At 40.3% G+C, this 19,174-nt stretch overlaps 4 protein-coding genes across 16 annotated transcripts; 1 reads left to right on the top strand and 3 right to left on the bottom strand.

Annotated features, from left to right (window-relative positions):
- Positions 1-66: 66 nt before the first annotated feature.
- On the bottom strand, positions 67-6,377 carry LOC6578921 (tumor protein D52). 13 transcript variants are annotated; one of them, XM_015163367.3, is made up of 8 exons: positions 5,801-6,377; positions 4,950-4,952; positions 3,539-3,577; positions 3,252-3,376; positions 2,930-3,090; positions 2,723-2,782; positions 2,340-2,544; positions 702-1,251 (listed from the first exon to the last, which is right to left on the bottom strand). In XM_015163367.3, the coding sequence occupies exons 1-8, from the start codon at positions 5,808-5,810 to the stop codon at positions 1,144-1,146; spliced, it is 711 nt and encodes a 236-aa protein (XP_015018853.1). In that variant the 5' UTR covers positions 5,811-6,377; the 3' UTR covers positions 702-1,143. The 13 variants fall into 13 exon arrangements, with proteins under 13 accessions (XP_015018859.1, XP_015018857.1, XP_015018853.1 ...); XM_015163372.3 differs by lacking the exon at positions 3,539-3,577 and having other exon boundaries at positions 5,801-6,375; XM_015163375.3 differs by lacking the exon at positions 2,723-2,782 and having other exon boundaries at positions 1,034-1,251; positions 2,382-2,544; positions 5,801-6,374.
- A 607-nt stretch (positions 6,378-6,984) lies between these two features.
- On the bottom strand, positions 6,985-16,658 carry LOC6578920 (vigilin). The gene is made up of 7 exons (XM_015163363.3): positions 16,558-16,658; positions 15,015-15,093; positions 12,006-12,087; positions 11,695-11,933; positions 9,755-11,608; positions 8,338-9,699; positions 6,985-8,260 (listed from the first exon to the last, which is right to left on the bottom strand). The coding sequence occupies exons 3-7, from the start codon at positions 12,034-12,036 to the stop codon at positions 7,853-7,855; spliced, it is 3,894 nt and encodes a 1,297-aa protein (XP_015018849.1). The 5' UTR covers positions 12,037-12,087; positions 15,015-15,093; positions 16,558-16,658; the 3' UTR covers positions 6,985-7,852.
- A 104-nt stretch (positions 16,659-16,762) lies between these two features.
- Positions 16,763-18,141, top strand: LOC6578919 (protein immune deficiency). The gene is made up of 2 exons (XM_002004782.4): positions 16,763-17,604; positions 17,669-18,141. Exons 1-2 carry the CDS (start codon positions 16,921-16,923, stop codon positions 17,828-17,830), a joined length of 846 nt encoding a protein of 281 aa, XP_002004818.1. The 5' UTR covers positions 16,763-16,920; the 3' UTR covers positions 17,831-18,141.
- Positions 18,142-18,225: 84 nt separating this feature from the next.
- LOC6578918 (glutathione S-transferase 1) lies at positions 18,226-19,070 on the bottom strand. The gene has a single exon (XM_002004781.4). It carries the CDS (start codon positions 18,997-18,999, stop codon positions 18,334-18,336), a length of 666 nt encoding a protein of 221 aa, XP_002004817.1. The 5' UTR covers positions 19,000-19,070; the 3' UTR covers positions 18,226-18,333.
- Between the last annotated feature and the right edge of the window lie 104 nt (positions 19,071-19,174).

Raw genomic sequence — 19,174 nt, 5'->3', positions numbered from 1 at the left:
TGCCGGATGTCCGCAGACAGCTTGGCGCTATATTCAAACTCAGATAGAATCAAAACAAACATTTCCTTCGATTGGGGCACAAAAATTTTCGTTTTTATTTAAAGTTCCCATACACATATAGCAAATCTTAGATCAAGTATAGTTGCAACGAATTAGCTTTGTGTGTGTGTGCTTTAAATTTTGTATATATTCAACGGCCATTTCTCCTCGTTCTTCTTAAATAATCAATTTATTTTAAAAAGCATGCAAGCTCCAATTTGTTTTAGAATAACTTTAAATTAAATTTTGGAATAAATTTCTTATGTACGCCATTTAGCCACACGACCCAAAGTCTATAGAAAAAAATAAATGAAAATATAAAAATATACATATATATATTGATAAATAATATACACATATTCTTTTGCTAAGTCGAGCGGCAAAAAAGTTAGGAATAATAATAAAAAAGTTTAGAATAACTTTAAATTAAATTTTGGAATAAATTTCTTATGTACGCCATTTAGCCACACGACCCAAAGTCTATAGAAAAAAATAAATGAAAATATAAAAATATACATATATATATTGATAAATAATATACACATATTCTTTTGCTAAGTCGAGCGGCAAAAAAGTTAGGAATGAACTTTGCTTTTTTTTAATTTTCATGTGTGTTTTTGTGTGTGGCTGTGTGTTAAATATGTTAATAATGCATATTTGTATAAAGCAGACACTTAGTTACATTTATATGTTTGTATAAATTTATGCATAAAGAATTCTAAAAGTTTTATGAACTGTTCCATTTGATTAAAGCCAAAACAATTTATGAATTGAATGCAAAGCACACACGCACATGCATATATATATTATATATGTATGTATGTATGCTAGCAACAAAGTTTGTTAAATTTATGAAACATACATTTAAATAGTATAATAGTATAGTAATATTAATAACACACAGTATTCATTTATAAATAACTAAATTCCGTTTTTCGTGTTACGTGTATAAATGTATTTAAGTGTTATTTATGTATGTTTGTTTGTGTATGTGTGTGTCTGTGTGTAATTTTGTATATATTTTATTTTTTGTTTGTTTATTATTATTTTTTTTTTTTCTTTTGATTATTTTACGCAGCTCGTGTTGTGTTGGCTTATTTTTTTTTATTTTGTTAGAGAGTCTGTAGGTGAATTCAATCCCGATGATGAATTGTTCTCATCTAAAGCATCTGGGAAACTGGATACCGAACCCGAACGCGATGTCACCTTCGTCTACAATAGAAATAGAAATAGAAGAGAACCGAAACACAGGTTGTTTAGACAAAACACACAAGACACGAAAAACAGCTTGCATTTAGCATGCGATTATTAAATAGTTTAAACTAAAATTGTAGAGTAAAGTAAGCCGCACGATATTCTAGTGTATTGCAGAGAGTGTTAAAGGTAGTTAGCTAAAGTAGGCGCGTGGCTGTGCGTGTGTATGTGGGCGTGGGTGTGGGAATTATCTGTTAGTTACGAATGATGTATATTAGGTATAGATCGTGTCAGAGGCGTGGCTATTAAATAATGAGACTAAATGTAATTTCTGTCTGACAACAGCGAATTCTTAGTAATACCGAGTTTTAATAACTAAGCAAGAAATCATAATACATGAAAATTGACATGAGGTATGGCTGGATTGCCTGTTCATGTCAAACATAAATAGCTGAGGTGATAGGAATCTAATCTAATTTAGTCTTGTCGGTTGGTTTAAATCATGATAAAAACTTTGTCGACACCACGAAATCATAGATAAATAAATCTAACAGAAAACTAATCATTTATGAAGAATTTACAGCTTGGACAAGTTATCTAAGAATATATGTGAGAGTGGAAGTATTCTAAGAATAAAGAGAGAGAGGCCTTAACGATCGTTAGAAATTGTATAAGAGCAAAACGTATACTACCAACCTTCGTCAAGAATAACAGCAAAACAAAGAGAGACGCTAACGTTAGTTACGAATTGTATATGAGTAACATATAACGAGAAGCTTAAACGCTAATTGCTGACGAGTCCGAATGGCCCTATCATTCTCACAACTTAAAGTGTCTCATATAATCAGTCAGCAACTTTCTAGCCCAATTCAGCTGGCCACAATTACATTTGCTACCTTATTACTAGCACGAAACTGTCAGCTGTTTCCCACACAATAAGCAATTAGATTTAACTAATATATAAAGCATTTCCAAGGTGACATTAAGTAAATATGTAATGAAATCAAAATCAAACAGTTAGTCTCATTATTTTCTAGCCACACACCTCCGTATAGTATGTGAGATATATATTGAGTATATATATTTATAATAAAAATAGTAGTTACCGCATTAGATTGGCACAAAAAATTGTTCTGTTCATAGCTTACTTTAACGTTCTCATAGGCAGTGCCAACAGAGGCTTCAATAGAACGCATCGACTCAGAATTTTTCATTTGTGAGAGTTTCGACGTAATGCCGCTCGTAATGCTGCCAAATACCGATGCCGTTTTCTCACCCGTTGTCTTCAAAACCGATTCCGTGCGTTGGAAACTGAAAAGTGAAAATTGTACGACATTAATAAACATATAAAATATAAATATAGCAATTTGTACATATAGAGAGATAGAGATTATTACATGTGAAAGCAATTTTTGTTAGTGGCATACAAAAGCAGAAATTTTGGATGTGAGGGGATATAGATGGAACAGCAGACAATCCTTTTACTTACAGTGGTGCTTCATGCACAGCTTTTGATATGTTGCCCACACTCTGTTCCACTGATTGGTAACTAAATGGAATGCAATACAAAATCAAATTTTCACAAAATTTTAAATAAAGCAAATACAAACAGAAAAAGCCAGATTAACAAAAGTCTAAATCGAATCTAAAAGTCTAGCTATTTAGTTGTCTCTGTCGCTTTACGTTGAAGACTTACACATGACTCTCTTTCAGATTCTTAACGCCCTGATTGACATCGTCTGTTAGCTCCTTCCAGACGGTAATACCCAGTTTACGCTTCAAGTCTGAAGCATGGCGCGTCTTGGAGGCCAGCACCGTGCGCAGCGTATTGATCTCTTCCTCAACACGTGCCAGCTCCTAAAAGAGCAATAAAAATATAGATTAGATATGAAATGTAGTACAAATATTTGATGTACGAAGGTTGCCTGAATAATTGTTGTTAATATTAAAATTGTAATCATCTTTATAAAGTAATTATAAAGGCAACCCTCGTAATGACTAAATGATTCAGCACTTACCTGACTCCATTCAGCGCGTCTCTGTTCCTTCTCTTCAACGGTGAGCGCAGCAAATTCAGCTGCAATCTCTGCAGATGCTACAGACGCTGCTGGCGATACTGGTTCCGACAAATGGGCGCTATTATCTGAGCAAAAGTTAAAATAGAAAACAGTTAAACAAGGTACTCTAGCAATATATATGTATATAAATACTACTTTTAGAAAACTAACTAAAAAGAGCTGGCGAAAATGTAAATTTTGTATATTAATAATAAATCCAAAAGAAATGAGGTTTGGTTTTTATGTACCTCCATGGAAGACAACTTCCTCAAAGACTTTATCATGCGCTGTGTAATATCGAATTTCATTTCAGTTGGTTCATTAAAAATTTGTATCAAAATATGCATAAAATATGTTCAAATATGTTGTAGGCAACCAAAACTGAATACTCACAAACTGTTTTTATTTTTGTTTCGTATAGCGTAAGCAAAGAGGTAAATAGAGAGAATTAAGAAAAGCTGATTAGTCACGAAGCAATTAAAGTGTGTTAGTCGTGTTCCCAATTTGACAAAAAAAAAAAAAAAAAAAAAAAGAATTGTATATATAAAATGTATATATAAAATATGTAATAAATCAAGTAACTGCTTCGGTAATTTAACAAATTACCCTCACACTAGAGGTATGCAAATTTGTTGCAGTACGCTTTCACTGTACTATAAAGCTAAACGGTTTACTACAGTAAACTACAGTAAAACAAGTTCTAAGTTACGAAATCTTTCGGCCTTAAATCACTCCAGTCTCATTGGAGCCACCCCAATCCCAAAACTGTTTAGCTTTACCTTTAGCAACGCTAGGACCTATAGTCAGAAATCGTTTATAGTTATCGCTGTTTGATATTTTTGCCAGATAGGGCTTCGAGAAGTCTATAAACGTGACCTTAACATCGCGCATTGTACGCTTCGTTAAGAACTTTAGACGGAAACGTTTCGCAAGAGAAGACGAAGGCGTCTGATTGGACAGCTTGGCTGCCATGAATTCCGTTTCGACGGCTTGCAGTTCAAGCGTATTGGCATAATCTGAATCGACATCATAGAAGATCTCGTCGAGTGTCAAATTGCGTAGATAATGCTCGGCCGTTTCATTGAACCAATCAGTTTCAGTGTCTGCTGCTATTTCCAGTTCATCGAGTGAGGGGGTCGTGGTGATGTCATCGATGCGGGGCAAATAAGAATCCTCGATGAACTCCAAGCTGACAGGCTCCGATTCGCTTCCCATACTGTATCCCTCTCTGGCTCTCTCTCTCTTTCTCTCTCACACACGCTCAGTCTCTGTGTGGTTTATCTCATGTTCAGCAGAAACAGCGAGCACTTTCTAATTGGAACGTGGCGGCGTACATTTCAAAGCGAGCGCTCCGAACAGATTTGTTTTGTATTTTGTTTGCTTTGTTTCGGTTCTTCTGCTTTTACCCATAGTCTTTCTACAGATTCATGTTTGAAAAGCGTTTTCCCCTTTTTCCACTACCAAAACATAACTAAAGCGCGTTCTCTGCCACGCTGCCACGCGCTGACAGAGCAAAACTTGAACTGAGCCCAGATTGGTAAGCTTGCAGAGCTCTGCTGGCCGAACTAACTGTAACTGTAACTCAACAAGTTGGCAACACCAAAGCAAACAGCGAGAGGATGAGAGAGCGCAAAAGCTTAACTTTACAAGAAGAGTAACAAACTGCAAGATTGTCTTTGCAGTCGTGTTCGTTCTCTCTCTCTCTCTCTCTTTCTCTCTCTTTCTCTTCAGTCTGTTTATCAAGGGTTTTCTTATTGCCAATGTCAGAGAATTGCATGATCAACAAGTGGAAGATTGGCTCAAACTATACGAATCCCTCTCTCTCTCTCTCGCTGTTTGTGCGCCTCAATTTAGAGATATGGAAAATTATATTGAAAATGATTTGTGTCCGCAATTGACGTCGCAACATAAACAAGCCACAAAATGTAATAAAATTGTTATATGCCACAGTACATTTTTTGTTGTTCTATATTCAATTAAAAATAAACTAGGCGAATTGGGAGGCGTTGCCAGGGCTTGTTATTGTTACCGTTGTTGTTGTTGTTGTTGTTCATGCAACAATGTGTAAATTGTACACAAAGGCCACAGCAGATTCACAAGCTGTTTGCCACGTTGTCAGAATTTGCATCGATAATGTAAATATTTAAATGGATTTTGATTTTTTGAGGCAATTGTGGAAATAACTCTTACGAGTTTAATGCATTGCAGCCGCAGCGGAGGGACAGGCGCAAGCAGGCAATCCAATCAAACTTTTGGCCATGACTCATCTAAATTGTAAACAGGCTACCCGTTGTGCAGTCGGCCTATATGCCTTCCCACCTACAATGAAATGCCTTTTTTGGTTAAAACCGCCATCTAATTAGCTAGTCTCGCGACAGAAAATAGGTTCCAATAAGCGAACCAGGGATCACGGTGAACACGCGACCACTTTCTCAACTGCATGCGGCGAATAGATGTGTCAAAGACCACAGCCGATAATCTACATATTTGTATGTATAGCGAACACTTACGATCCTCCATTGCTGGGCTGTTTTTGCGTTTTCCTTAATGTTGCAGCTTCAAATTTAATTGGGTTTCAGCACAATTTCGACAATTTACTTTTTTGTTGTTAACAAGAACTTTGACGAAAGAAGAAGCACGGAAAAAGTGGCTGTGCTTTCTGATATTTAGTGATGGTCAGTCAGGCAAACAGGCTTATCGATAGACGAGCTTGCGGCGTTGCCAGCTGCTTAATACATTATGCAGCGCCAAATTCAAAACAGTATTTATGTTGAAATATATAATATATATTTTTTTGTATTTCAAAAGAAATAAAAATACATCGTTTTTCGTATTTGAATAACCTGCTTTGGAAAAAAATGGCATAAGTGAAAATTGTCATGTCATATTTTTTTGTTGCTTTTCAGCTTACTTCGTCGCTTCGTTTCGCTCTTACATTTGATTTACGTCCGTTAATATAGGAAAATATATACATTTATATACTTTGTATTGTATTTACTACGTTTTCTTAGAGTTACTAATGCAGTTGGTTGTAAATATGTATATTTAAAAAAATTTACAATATCAGGTCTGTTTTTCTTGGTGTTTCTTTTTTGTTTTTTTTCTTTCCGTTTCTCATTTTTCGTTTTTGTTATCGAAAGAAAAATAATAAGAAAAACAAAAGAATAAATTAAAAATGATGGAAATCAAAACTAAATAATTGGTTTACGTTTTTTATTTGTTTTATTTTGTTTGTTTTTATCGTTTTTTTTTTAATGTTTGTTTTTGTTGGTAAGTAAAAAAATTGTAATATTTTTTATTTTTTGTTTTAATTTTTCATACTTTTTGTGTTTCAACTTTAAATCATAAAACAGGGTCTGAGCGCCGTGTGTATATATAAATATATATTGAAAGTTGTTAAGTGGAAAATATAAGTCGAAAACAATTTAATATAAATCAAGATGATTGCACAAAATTAAAATGTTTATATTCATTTTGAAATGTGAATGGGATATAAAACTGGAGCAAAAGCAGGCGTGCGTTTTGTATCATATCATATCATATATATATTTATATATATATATACCAATAAGAATATATATAATATAATTTCAAAGTACATCTTTTGAATATAATTCAATTGCAATTTCATTTCAAATGTTGTAACACGCACGTTTTTCCCAAAAATATATAATAAACTAATAACTCGGTTCGGTTCAGCTTTTGTGAGCGAAATACGCAGCAAAAAAAGTTGTATATAAACAATATTGATTTGTAATGTAAAATAGAGCAGCAATCGAAAAAGTACATATTTAACATTTTCTGCTTATATATAAATTTATATTGGGTTTCTTTTCATTCTTGTTTCATAAAATATCATATTATTTTTTGTGTTTGTTTCAATTAAATTTGTTGCAACCACTTTTAACAAAACATTCCTTGAACTTTCTGCTTAAATTTAAGTAGCTTGAACTAATTAGAATATTTATGCATTGAAATGAAATATGGTTATAAAAAGAAATTGGCATTAAGTCATTGTTTTTTTTTTCGTTTGTTTTTCTTTTTTTTTTTGGGTGGCTGAGGGCAAACCAAGAAAATGGGGCAGAAACAGGGAGTAATAGGTTGAGGATGGGCAGAAATTGGCGCTAAATTAAAGTGTGTTTTGTTTTTCTTTTTGTTTTGTATAAATGCAATTTCAAGTGTCTGAGTATGTGTGTGTGTTTGTGAGTGTGTGTAGGTCAGAGTTTCTCTGTATCAAATTATATAAAAATAGTTTTTCTTATGAACATTTTGTCGTTTTTTGTTTGTTTCTGAATTGCATTGTAGAAAAGCTCCTGGGAGAGTGAGTGAAAGAGAGAGAGAGAGAGAGTATGTGAGAGACAGAGGGTGATGTGAGGGAGAGAGACAACCTGTACCATATTTTTTTTTGTTTTTTGTTTTTGACACTAGTTTTCGACTAAGGACTCCGACCGAGCACGCCTGCTGCTCAACGCCCGCCCGCCCGTTCTGTTCCGTTTCGTTTCGTTTACCCCGAATCCCCGTCGCTTTCTGCAGCTGGCGCTGATTGGACTATTTACTCTCTCTTAGTTCTTCGGCCCCCACACCGAGGTAATGGGCGTGGCCGCTACAGAAGCACCGCCGGCGGCAAACACCGGGAAATCCTCCTGCGATTGGGTATTGGGCGCAATTAGATTCTTGGCTTGCTGTTTCTTCTCCCACGGTGCATCCTTCATGATGAAACCGTTCTCATTGCTATTGCCACCGTTACCGCTACCCGAACCGGAACTGGCGCCAGCGCCACCAGTGAGAAAGGCGCCCACCGTTTGCGGTTGCGGCGATGGCGGCAAATTCTCCAAGTAATCGCGCTCATAATCCTCAGCCATGCTCAAGAGCATTTCCTTGGCATTCTCCACATCCTCCTCCTTGCCAATGATGGTCACAGCATTTGGATTGGCTTGAGCATCATCAGATGATGGGAATTTAATGTCCACCTAAATATGAATATACATATATATAAATGAATGATGGATGGATTCTACCAGTTATTCCATTCACTCAGCTATCTCACCTTGTAATCATCGATGACCTTGCGGATGGTGCGTCCACGATGACCAATGATGTGCGAATGGATGCGCGTATCAATTTCGATGACCTCACGATGCAACGTCTGCAATTCACCGACAATCTCCAGGATGGCATCACGAGCTGCCTCGGCCTTGGCCTGGTAGCCAGTTATGGAAATAATACGCTGATTGGGATCGTCGCGCTTAGGCAGCGAGATATTGACATCATAATCGGCGCGCAGCTTATTAATGACTGCACCCTGGCGACCGATGAGCTTCGAGTGATATTCCGGATCGACCTCAATCTGGAGCACATACGAGCGCAGTTCGCGATCAGCTCGATCTGCCTCATAGTCCGCAATCATCTTTTCGAGCGCTTCGCGTGCCTCGGCCACACGAGCCGGCGTACCAGAGACCTTGATGATGTCCGACTTTAGATCGCTGGGCGGTAGCTCCACATGGACATCGTGCGTGGACATAAACTGACGCACATTGGCGCCGCGCGGTCCAATGATGGTGCGATGCAAATCGAAAGGAACTGTCAGCTCTTCCTCGACAGGTATAAGATCGAGCAACGCCTGCTTTGCAGCATTGCACTTCTCGATGCGTCCGGTGATGCGAATGACGTCGCATTGACGCACCGGCTCCGCCGCTGGCTCACCCTCGCCGCTGGCCTCACCGTCGCCATTGACGCCATTGGTTAGATGTTCGACGGGCTCGGTGGCATCACGATCGGGGAACTTGATCTGCACATCGAACTCGGAGGTGACCTGCTGCACCTTGAAGCCGCGTGCACCCATGATGGTGCGATGCTGACGCTGAGGTATGACCACCTCAATGGTTGTCTGCGCCTCCAGATCGGCAACGATCTCCTCGATTCGTTGCTTGGCCGCCTCGATGCACTCCTTGGCGCCTTTGATGGTCACCTTATCGGAGTTGGTGCCAGGACGTGGGAAGGAAATCATAACGCCGCCACACTCCTCCGAGATGCGATGCAGAATGGTGCCACGCTTGGCCACAAAGTGCTTATGATGTTTGGGATCAACGATTACCTCGCCCTCAGTAACCTCGTCGCACTCCTTGATGATTGCCTCCAGCTGCTCTTTGGCCTTCTTCACGCTCTCCTCCTTGCCAATGATAGTGATGGCCTCCTTGTCACTATCCTCGTTCGAGGGGAAGATGATGCGTGCGCCCGTCGCATCACGAATCTTGCGTATGGATGCACCATTCTTGCCAATCAGGAATTTATGATGCTGCTGCTTGGCGCGCACCTCCACGCTAAACGAGGCCTGTTGCCGCTCATTGGCTAGCTCCAGCAGCTGGGCCTTGGCTTTCTCCACATCATCCTTGGGACCGCGAATCGTGACCTGAAAATCCACAGGATTAGATTTTTAACAAATATATGCCAAAAGATAGACCTACCTTATCGCTCTTGGAGTCGCTGTTGGGGAACTTGATGGTTACACCGCCACACTCCTCCATGATGGAGGAGATCAGCTTGCCACCGGTGCCAATGATGGAGTTGTAGTACTTGGGCGATATTTGCACCTCTTCAGTAACAATATCGGAGAGTTCGTTCTGAATCTTTTGAATACGCTCCTTGGCCTCCAGTACGTTCTCCTTTTTGCCAGTGATGACAATCACCTCGTTGGTATCGCCTTCGGCGGGTAGATCGATTTTCGTTTGGGTCTCGTCGCGAATCTTTTTGATGTTGGCGCCGCCCTTGCCAATGACAAACTTATGGAATTGCTTGAATATTGGCACTTCGATGATGTGCGATGACTCTTGGATTTCCTTGACCAGCTTCAGTAGATCCTTATGGCATTTGTCCACATCCTCCTTGGGACCGCGCAGCTTAACAATATCAGTATTCTCCTGGGGTGTCGGTATCGTAATTGTCACCTGACGATAACGATCCTTGACTTCACGAATCTTCTCGCCCTTGGCACCGATGATGGAGCGATGCAGCCGACGATCGATGATGACATCCTTTGACTTTTCATTTTCCAGTTTGTCGATTTTTTCTTGTAACTCCCGATGCGCTTGACGCACACCGGCCTTGGGGCCTTCGATGCGTATGTTATTCTGGCCTTCGTGCTCCTCAATGTTGATGTTCACCTTCAGCTCATCCTTGAGGCGATTCACATTGGCGCCCGCTTTGCCAATAATATGCTTGTAGTACGATGGATTCACAGTCATCACCTCGTAAGTGAAATTCTCCTCATAGTTGCGTATGATGTCATTCAAGTACGAGACAGCCCGATCCACATTCTCGGGATCACCCTCTAGCTTGATCTTGTCCTCCAAGCAATTAACATTGACATTGGGGCAATCCTCTTCGAGTTGCTTCATATTCGCACCCTTGCGTCCGATCACATACTTATGGATCCAATGCGGTGCATTGATCTCCACCGATTTCACCGAATTGGCCTTCTGGTAGACAACAGTGAGAGCATTACCCAAAGCAACTTGAGGACCACGCAACGTAATGGTCTCCGAGATTGAGTCATTGGGTGGCATCTCAACGGAAACGCCCGTCAACTGGAGGATTTCAGCAATGGTTGAGCCCTTGGGTCCAATGACATAGCGATGCTGTGGCTTGGCCACCTCAACACTGACCGTGGAGCACTTCTTTTCCATCTCCTTGTAGATGGCCTCCACCTTGGCCTTGGCAGCGGCAACAGCATCCTTTTCGCCCGAAATAATGATCTCCTCCTTTTGCACCTGCTGCGGCGGCACATTGATCTTGGCGCCAGTTTCCTCCTGCAGCTTGTTCAGATTCTCATTATAGGGGCCAACAATGAACGGATGATAGATCTTCGGCACCGTTATCCGATCCGATGACTTTTTAAACTGCTCCGCAGACAATTGGCGTATCTCCTGCTCGGCCCGCTCAATGCCCTCCTTGGTGCCGGCAATGGTGATCACATCGCTCTCATCACCCTGATGTGGGATATTGATGCGAGTCGATGTAGCACGCTCCAGCTCACGCAGGCGGTCGCCACGCTTGCCCAGGATGACGCGATAATGCTCACGAGGCACGTTCACCTGACGGCTGGCCTGCGTCGAGAAGCTCATGAGGATCTTGCGACGCGCATCGAGCAACTCGCTCTGCTTGCCCTTGATCAGGAACGTTAGCGATTGATTCTTGCCGCTGACAATCTCAATCTGAGCGCCCGTCTCCTTCGTTATCTGCTGGCAAATGCGCTTCGATTCACCTTCACCGAATTTCTCCGATTCCGTCGATTTGCGCTCTTCCATAGGCACATGCAGAACCTAATAGAAAAAAAAAAAAAAACAGTTGCTGGTCTTAGTGGCATTCTATAAAGTGTAGGTCAAACACCTGTTGTTCTTACACTCACCTGAGTTTTCTGCGAGCTAGTCACACGCGCAATTGCGGGCGCTGCAAGGGGTGCGCCTGATGACGAGTTCGTCGGCAAAGCCGGGAACAGATCGTCATAGCTAAACGTGGGCTGGGCATTGTCGGTGCCGGTGCTGCTGGTGGGCGTGGCTACCGGAGTGGGCGACGATGGCTGATCGTTGGACGACACCAGCTCCTGGCCATTGTTGAGTGCGTTTGGTTGTTGCTCAATAGTAGTTGCTACCGATAAACGGGAAGATCGATAAAAATGTATATAGAAGCTGATTAGGTGCTTAGATTAAAGACATTTACCGTTAGATTCCTCCATCACTGCTGCTTGCATTACTTAAAAAAAGAGAAGAGTCCTTTTTCGTTCCAAGTCGTTACAGTAACACTAGAAATAAAAGAAAGCAAAATAATATAATGAAAATGCATGAAATCAGTTAGTTATTAGCGGGAAATTTTTATGAAATACTGCGTTTATTTTACAATGCGTTCAAATTATATATGAATATTGCATTTTACGGAATATTAAATATTAAATTGCTAGATAGATAGGCATTTTGATAGTCATATTGAGGAGTTTTTATTGATCTATTTCTTATATCCGTTCGCATTCATAACTATTGTGTATTTCGTTATCTAATGCAATACCCATTTTCCACCATATTTCGTTATCTGTAACTTTTTCTAGTATGCCTCGTCATGCCTCTCTTCATTAGCATCCCTTATCTAGAATGCCCATTTCAAGAATATTTTATACATAATCAATGCATAGGTATAGCTCAAAGTCCAGATACAAATAATCAATGGGACTTTTCTCATAGACGTAGGTATTGATAATAACAAATCTTTACTTTTCTATTAATGTTTCCTATACATTTGGTGTTCAAGCTTTATAAACATCAAAGTTCTTTTATTATGATCACCTGCATAGATAGTTGTATAATTGAACTCCGATCATACTACTGACCCAATAAATTTTAAAATATTATTTGTTTACGAGGCATTATTTTTAGTTGAAATATCTGAAGTTTCCAATGACAAACAATTATTGTTTGAACAGCTGTCGATTAGCATTAACTGAACTTTCCGAAAGCCGAGCTACAATACATCTATTTGTATATACATATATACATTTATATATGTATGTGTTTGCATTTACATATATTCAACATTCTCTTATTTTTCTTTTGCTGCTCGCTCGCTCACTTGCTCGCTTGGCAGCGAACGAAAATAAATCCTAGATAAACCAGAAACACAGGCATTAGGCACATAAAAATCAACTTTGGGTCTTGATAAGGCAGCGCGACCCGTATGTCGTTGACGCTCCGATGATAACACGCTTGCTGCTTCTATAGGTAGTAGAGTCGGGCATAGGACTGGGGTCTCGACTCGCTCAGCTGATAAACCAATTCTATTTAAGCGTTAGACATTAGACATTAGGTTTTTTTTTTTTTTTTAACTGTACAGAACGAGAAATGGCCACGTAATAGCTATGCGAAAATATTGGGCAAATAAATACATACATACATTGTATAGACATACGTTGACTTTATATGAAGGTCCGCTTCGAGCATCGGGTGATAAGTGGACAGTTTTGTTGCTCTATCAGCGGCCACGCTGGCAAAAATTTTCAAAGCAAATAGTTGATACTTATCGATCAAGCTGATAAGAGGCGAGATATAAATACACATAAGCACACACAAACATACTTACATGTGCACTGCAAGTACACAAATACTTCAATAAATACTGTTATTAGTATGTACGTACGGAAAAAAAAAAAACTCCGGTTTATACCAGTGAAAGGTTAAGAAACGGCTAAGAGAGAGATCGAGAGTAGCAGCATTCTTTCGTACAAAAGTATTTCAACCGAATACCGTTAAAGACATGCACTTGTTCAAAGCTGGTTGGCTGACTGTGTGTGTGTGTGGTTTTCTAAATCAGCGCCCAACAAGTTTTTTAGCCTACATTTTTCTTCTGCTTTAGCAGCAGCCAGAAGAACAACACAAGACGTTGCCACTATCACCGCCATTGATTTCACATACACACAGCTTACACACACACACAGACACACGCGCATACACAAAATGAACGAAAAAAGGAAAGCGAACTGTGCCAAGCCGATAAGAAAATACTCTGCAACAAATTACACCACACATACACAGCCAACGCCAGAGTTAATATGACAGAATGAATTTCGAAATTATCTGTGCATCTCTAAATTATTATTTATTATATTTTTAAATTAGTTTCACTTTTGTTCCTAAAAATTTTCAAGATAATCTACATGTTACGTGCGCAAGCGTTACAAACTGCACGTAAATGTCATTGATGCTCCACACGCATGAGCGCATAAAAATGTGTCAAAAGAAGAGACACGCTAAATACGAACGAGCGAGCGAGAGAGTCAAGCTTGACGAAGTGCTCTGTGTGGCAGGGAGTTGTGCGAGAGGGAGCCATAAAACCGGATGATAGCCGGCAACTACATGAAATGATCGGCAAGTGTGTGTGTGTATCTGTATGTGTACTCATGTGAACGTAAATGAAATTGTAGTTGTACGTGTGTTGTGGCTCTGCACTGCATGCGCACTTCTTGATTTTGTCGCTGCGTTTGTATTGGTGGCTTGGCACCTTTCGAGGCAAGCTCGAAAAGAAACACAGGTAACACAAAATTAAAGGCACACGCATACACATATAAAGTGAAACACACATACATATGTAAATGCTACTATGCATATGCATGCGCTGCAGCGCCGTTGACGTCGACAAGACAACCAAAGTTCAGCTTGAGCATTTTCTATGCACATTTACATATAGAAATTGTTTTTTTTTTCTTCATTTTTTTTTTTTTTTTTTTTTTTTGGTAAAGTGCTTAGACCAATATTAATTTAAATGCTGTTACTTAAGCAAATTGTGCCTGTTGTCTGGCTTAACGGTACTCCTCTTGTCAGATGAACTGAAGCAGATATACATAGGCACGTATGTATGTATGTGTAAGAGAGTAGCTACACAAACAAAAAAAAACCTTGACGTAGCCAGTTTTGCATGAAAGTCGACTGCAGGTATTCAAAAGAAGACATTTACTTCTTGGAGCTGGCAAAGCAGTGTTGTCAAACTCGCCTTTTTCCCGACAGACTTAGACTTGGCTGCAGTTTTGAATAAAATTTAGCTGGTTTTTTTTATGTTGCCTAAGACTAGCTCGAAAGTTGCCAGCACTGGGCTCTGTGTAAAATGCTTAATTATGCAAATGTATACAAAAATATGCTGTGGATTTCATGATCGTAAAAATATTTGTATGCAGGTTGTTCAACTTACTGTACTGTAAAATCCAAAAAATCCGGCCTATATTTGTCCTTTAACAAAATCCAGTTTGATCAACTTGGCGTGTCTCCAGCTGCAAAATACACAATGAACATGTACAAGAATTTTAATTATTTAATCTAATGTGAATCAAAACATGTTAAACAGCAGAAAGCAATAAAGATGGCACAATGCATCAATTTCAAATTAGAAAAAAAAAAAAACCACACACAAAACAAAAGGAAAAACATGTTTTCGTGCTGCCGCCCCAAATGCGCTGCTCTGCAATGCAATGCAATTGCAATTGGTGGAGCATATGGCAGCGTTGGCAAGCCTCTGCCCCGTGTTTATTAACACAAATGTGCATAAATTCAAGAGAGCGGGCGAGAGAGTGTACAGGAAAAGCGGGAGGTAGGTGGAGAGAGAGAGTGAGTGAACGCTGCCCTATGGCAAAAGCTGACGGCGACCTTTATGCATAAACATGCGGGCCACTTATTGGACAATTATTATTGTTGTTGTTTTTGTTGCTCTTACTGCAGTTGAGTGCATAAAAAGTGGAGCATAAAATATGTGTGCGTATGCTTATTAGTCTCTGTGTGTGTGTGTAGGCGGAAGCTAAAGAGTAAAGGAGCACGCTTAGTGCGTAGTAGTAGTAAATATTCTGCTGTGAGAGCGACTGCTGCCACTTGAAGTGGGTGAAAGGTCTCTTCATCTGTTAAGGTTTCAACTTGTTTGAGCGTGTGGCAGAGCGACCGCAAAGTTTGGTCATTTTAGTCGAATGTAATGTATGTATGTGAAAGACGGAATACTAAAAGTTCAAAAATCGTATAGCTTATGCTCTCACACACCGACACACACTCACACACACACAATACAGAGGCACGCGCGCACTACCACAAGCATAAATGCCGCCGACTATGTCTGCTGTTGCTGCTGCTGCTCCCGCTGCCATCAATCGGACATAGGCACACTTACATACACATATACATAACACTGTATGTGTGTGTGCTTAATTTTATTGGTGTATGCGTGAAGTCTCCGCCTCCACCGCTACCGCCGCAGCGGACAACGAAATATGGCTCTGACTTTTGTGTCTTCAACTGTGTGCATGCACGATGTACGACGACGACGACAACGACGGCAGCAGCAGCGGCGACGCTGGCAGCGACAGACAGGCCCGTACGGTTGTGATAATACTATTAAAAAACACGTTGTTTTTTATTTGAATATGCATGATTTGAAACGTTCGTATATTTAACTATTTCCGCATGTGCACTCGATCGTGGGCATTTGACTTCAATTCATTTTTGTAAAATGCAAGCAAGAAGTTTCCACGTTGCGGCAGCCGCGGCCTAAATTTTCTCTCTAGTCGTCGTCGCCGCCGCCGCCTTCCTTCGACCCACACAAAACGTAAATTTAAGCACATTTTTTTAAACTTGTAGCATTGCAATTGCTTAATAAGGCGCGCACAGTTTCTTGTTGGCACTTTAGTGAATTTTTTAAAAACAGTTAAACTATTTTTAGTTAAAAACTTTCCACTTAGAACTGCAATACGCACACGAAGCGGATATCAACTCCAAGTAAAGTGAATGAATGAGCAACTGAGCGAACGTGGCAAAATGCAGGCGTGCTGCCACATGGCGTTTTCCGCAGTGGCAACGCTGCGGTTAAAAGAAATTTGTGCTGCCAGTCGAGCGCTATTGTGGGTGATTTACCATACACAACTATCGATAACAAATATAGCAACGCCCGTTCAACTTGTTGCCATTCACACAACAAAGACAAAAAAGAAAAGAGGAGAGCGAGTTATATATTTTTTTTTGTGTCTTGGAAAATACCCGTTCTCTTGGCATTTCCGAAATACAATTTATTTATAGCCCAATCAAACACGCACAGACGCACACGCATACAGACACAAAATATGCCAAAACTAAAGAGTTTACTGCCCAATATCTTTGGCGGCAACAGAGACACAAACAACGGTAACAGTAGCAACACAAACATGAGTGCGGAGGGACGTTTGGAAACAGATGCACTGCCAGTTAGCGAGGCAGATAACGACAATAGCGGCGCATTATCGCTGACCTCCAATACGCCAACGCCATCCGCTGATCTAACCGAATCGGTGCTGCGCGAGCTCTCCGATCCCAATTACAATTCCATGGATGTGGTGCAATCGGCGCAAATACCAGGAAGTGCTCTAGTGAATGGTAACACCAATACCATGAATACAATGAACGTGCACAGTGCACAGCAACAGGTGGTGATGAACTTCTCGAATGCCAGCAATTTGCATTTTGGCTCCGTATACAATTTCAATCAAAATTTAACTGGCTGCAGTTCACGTAAAGGCAGCACAAGCACAACGGAGGATGTGGCCGGAGCGCTGCCATCCGATGTCAAAGTCCGACATGGTGTGCCAAGGAAAACCGTTAGCATTGTGGCAATGATGCAGTCACAGCAGGAGCCAGACGAACGATTACTGGACGCGGTCGCCACTCACCTGGGCGAGGGCTGGAAACAGGTGATGCGCGATCTGGGCCACTCAGAGGGTCAGATCGAACAAGCAATAATTGATCATCAAATGCATGGCAACATCAAGGAGGTTAGTCATATGCTGTACATATACGATATAAGTTATTATCTTTATATTTATCTATATCTTGCAGGTGATTTATCAACTCTTGCTACAGTGGCTGCGCAGTTCTGATGATGGCGTTGCCACCGTGGGACGACTCACCACCTTGCTGTGGGAATCCCAGCATCGGGAGTGTGTGCAGCGCATGAAACTCGTTTGGAAGGCGCTCGAGAAGCGCAAGACATCCAGTTAGGCAGTTAGAAAACCAGGACTACAACATATCCAATTAGTATAAGTCACTAATTAAGCTGTTTTCCAAACAAAACAAAAAACCAGAAACAACTCAGCAATTAGCGTAGAGCATTCTTACTTTTGTGCAATAATATTTGTTAAACTATTTTTTGTTTACATAAAAAGGGGCATTGTCAAATATTTTTATATACTTCTACTTCGAATAGGTGCCTTAGAAAATAACTTTGTTCCAAGCTCTTTGATTTGTTAAATGTGATAATGAATTTGTTTCCAATTATTCAAAATTATGACAATAAACAAGATGTACGGTTATGTAATTGTTTTCATATGTATTGGAAAGAAATGTGAAAACTTAAAATTTAAATCGTTAATATATATATTTATATATGCAAAACCTTTAACACAAATATATTTACTTTATTATATAAATTGGCACATACGTAGATTCTCTATCAGATGATTGAATTATGTCATTGGTGTTTATGTCATTTAAAATCTCTCTCTCTAAACGATCTTTTTGATCTTAGCGGTAAACAGATCAATTAACATTTGTGCGCCATTGCCATTGTTCGACTGATAATCGGGCAGCTGTTCCATGCGCGCTATCCATGCGCTAAGTTTCGGATAACGTTTCGATTCGATGGGTGCGAGGCCCAACAGGCTGGCCACCGATGAGATGCAACTGAAGTCAGCCAAGGTCAAGGTCGAGCCGCACAAATAGTCCTGATTGCCCAGAAAAGCCTCGAGGAAATCGTACATATCAAAGATGCCATCGATCATATACCGCGGCACCTCTGTCCCGTTGCGATAGAAGATCGGCGCAGCAATATTTCTTATGCAACCTTGGAAGACAACGCCCGACTCGAAATGTAGCCGTTGATCCACCACAGCTCGCTTATAGTAATCCTTGGGATACAACGAATCTTCCTTGCCGTATTTGCGCACCAGATAAGCCATTATAGCATGCGAGTCCCAGATGCATTTACCATCGTCCTCCAGCATGGGCACCGTATGCTGTGGATTCTTCAGAGTGTACTCCTTGTTGAGCTGATCGCCAGCCAGGATATTGACCAGCTTGTACTCGTATTGCAGACCGAGAGCATGCAGGGTCATCTTGCAAGCACGCACCGGAGGACTTGCTTCCACACCGTACAATACCAATTTGCCCATTTCTATACTTAAGCTGGAGACGTCTGAAAGCCTTTAATGCTATAGTTCAACTAAATAAATCTTCCTCGATTCTTTTGCTATAGTTCAATAGAAGCTCATCACCTGTCTCTCTCTCACTATCTCTTTCTCCCTGTCTGTCACTTTGAGCTGTAATCGCTTGTCGTTTTAATTACTA

Source organism: Drosophila mojavensis, unplaced genomic scaffold (assembly GCF_018153725.1).
Source record: "Drosophila mojavensis isolate 15081-1352.22 unplaced genomic scaffold, ASM1815372v1 contig_80, whole genome shotgun sequence".
In the NCBI taxonomy this organism is placed as follows: domain Eukaryota; kingdom Metazoa; phylum Arthropoda; class Insecta; order Diptera; family Drosophilidae; genus Drosophila; species Drosophila mojavensis.
The sequence above is the reverse complement of the archived record's forward strand: the minus strand, read 5'-3'. Positions and strand labels throughout refer to the sequence as shown.

Bases quoted from the DNA above. Each gene is read 5' to 3' on its own strand.
- LOC6578921 (XM_015163374.3), bottom strand. From the start codon at position 4,505: ATGGGAAGCGAATCGGAGCCTGTCAGCTTGGAGTTCATCGAGGATTCT. The intron at 3,377-4,069 runs GTAAAGCTAAAC...ACTTTTGCTCAG, and splicing joins AGGTCCTAGCGTTGCTAAAG to ATAATAGCGCCCATTTGTCG. The intron at 2,783-2,929 runs GTAAGTCTTCAA...CATTCCATTTAG, and splicing joins AATCTGAAAGAGAGTCATGT to TTACCAATCAGTGGAACAGA.
- LOC6578920 (XM_015163363.3), bottom strand. From the start codon at position 12,036: ATGCAAGCAGCAGTGATGGAGGAATCTAACG. The intron at 11,609-11,694 runs GTGAGTGTAAGA...TTTTTCTATTAG, and splicing joins CTAGCTCGCAGAAAACTCAG to GTTCTGCATGTGCCTATGGA. The intron at 9,700-9,754 runs GTAGGTCTATCT...GTGGATTTTCAG, and splicing joins GCGACTCCAAGAGCGATAAG to GTCACGATTCGCGGTCCCAA.
- LOC6578918 (XM_002004781.4), bottom strand. From the start codon at position 18,999: ATGGGCAAATTGGTATTGTACGGTGTGGAAGCAAGTCCTCCGGTGCGT.
- LOC6578919 (XM_002004782.4), top strand. From the start codon at position 16,921: ATGCCAAAACTAAAGAGTTTACTGCCCAATATCTTTGGCGGCAACAGA. The intron at 17,605-17,668 runs GTTAGTCATATG...TATATCTTGCAG, and splicing joins TGCATGGCAACATCAAGGAG to GTGATTTATCAACTCTTGCT.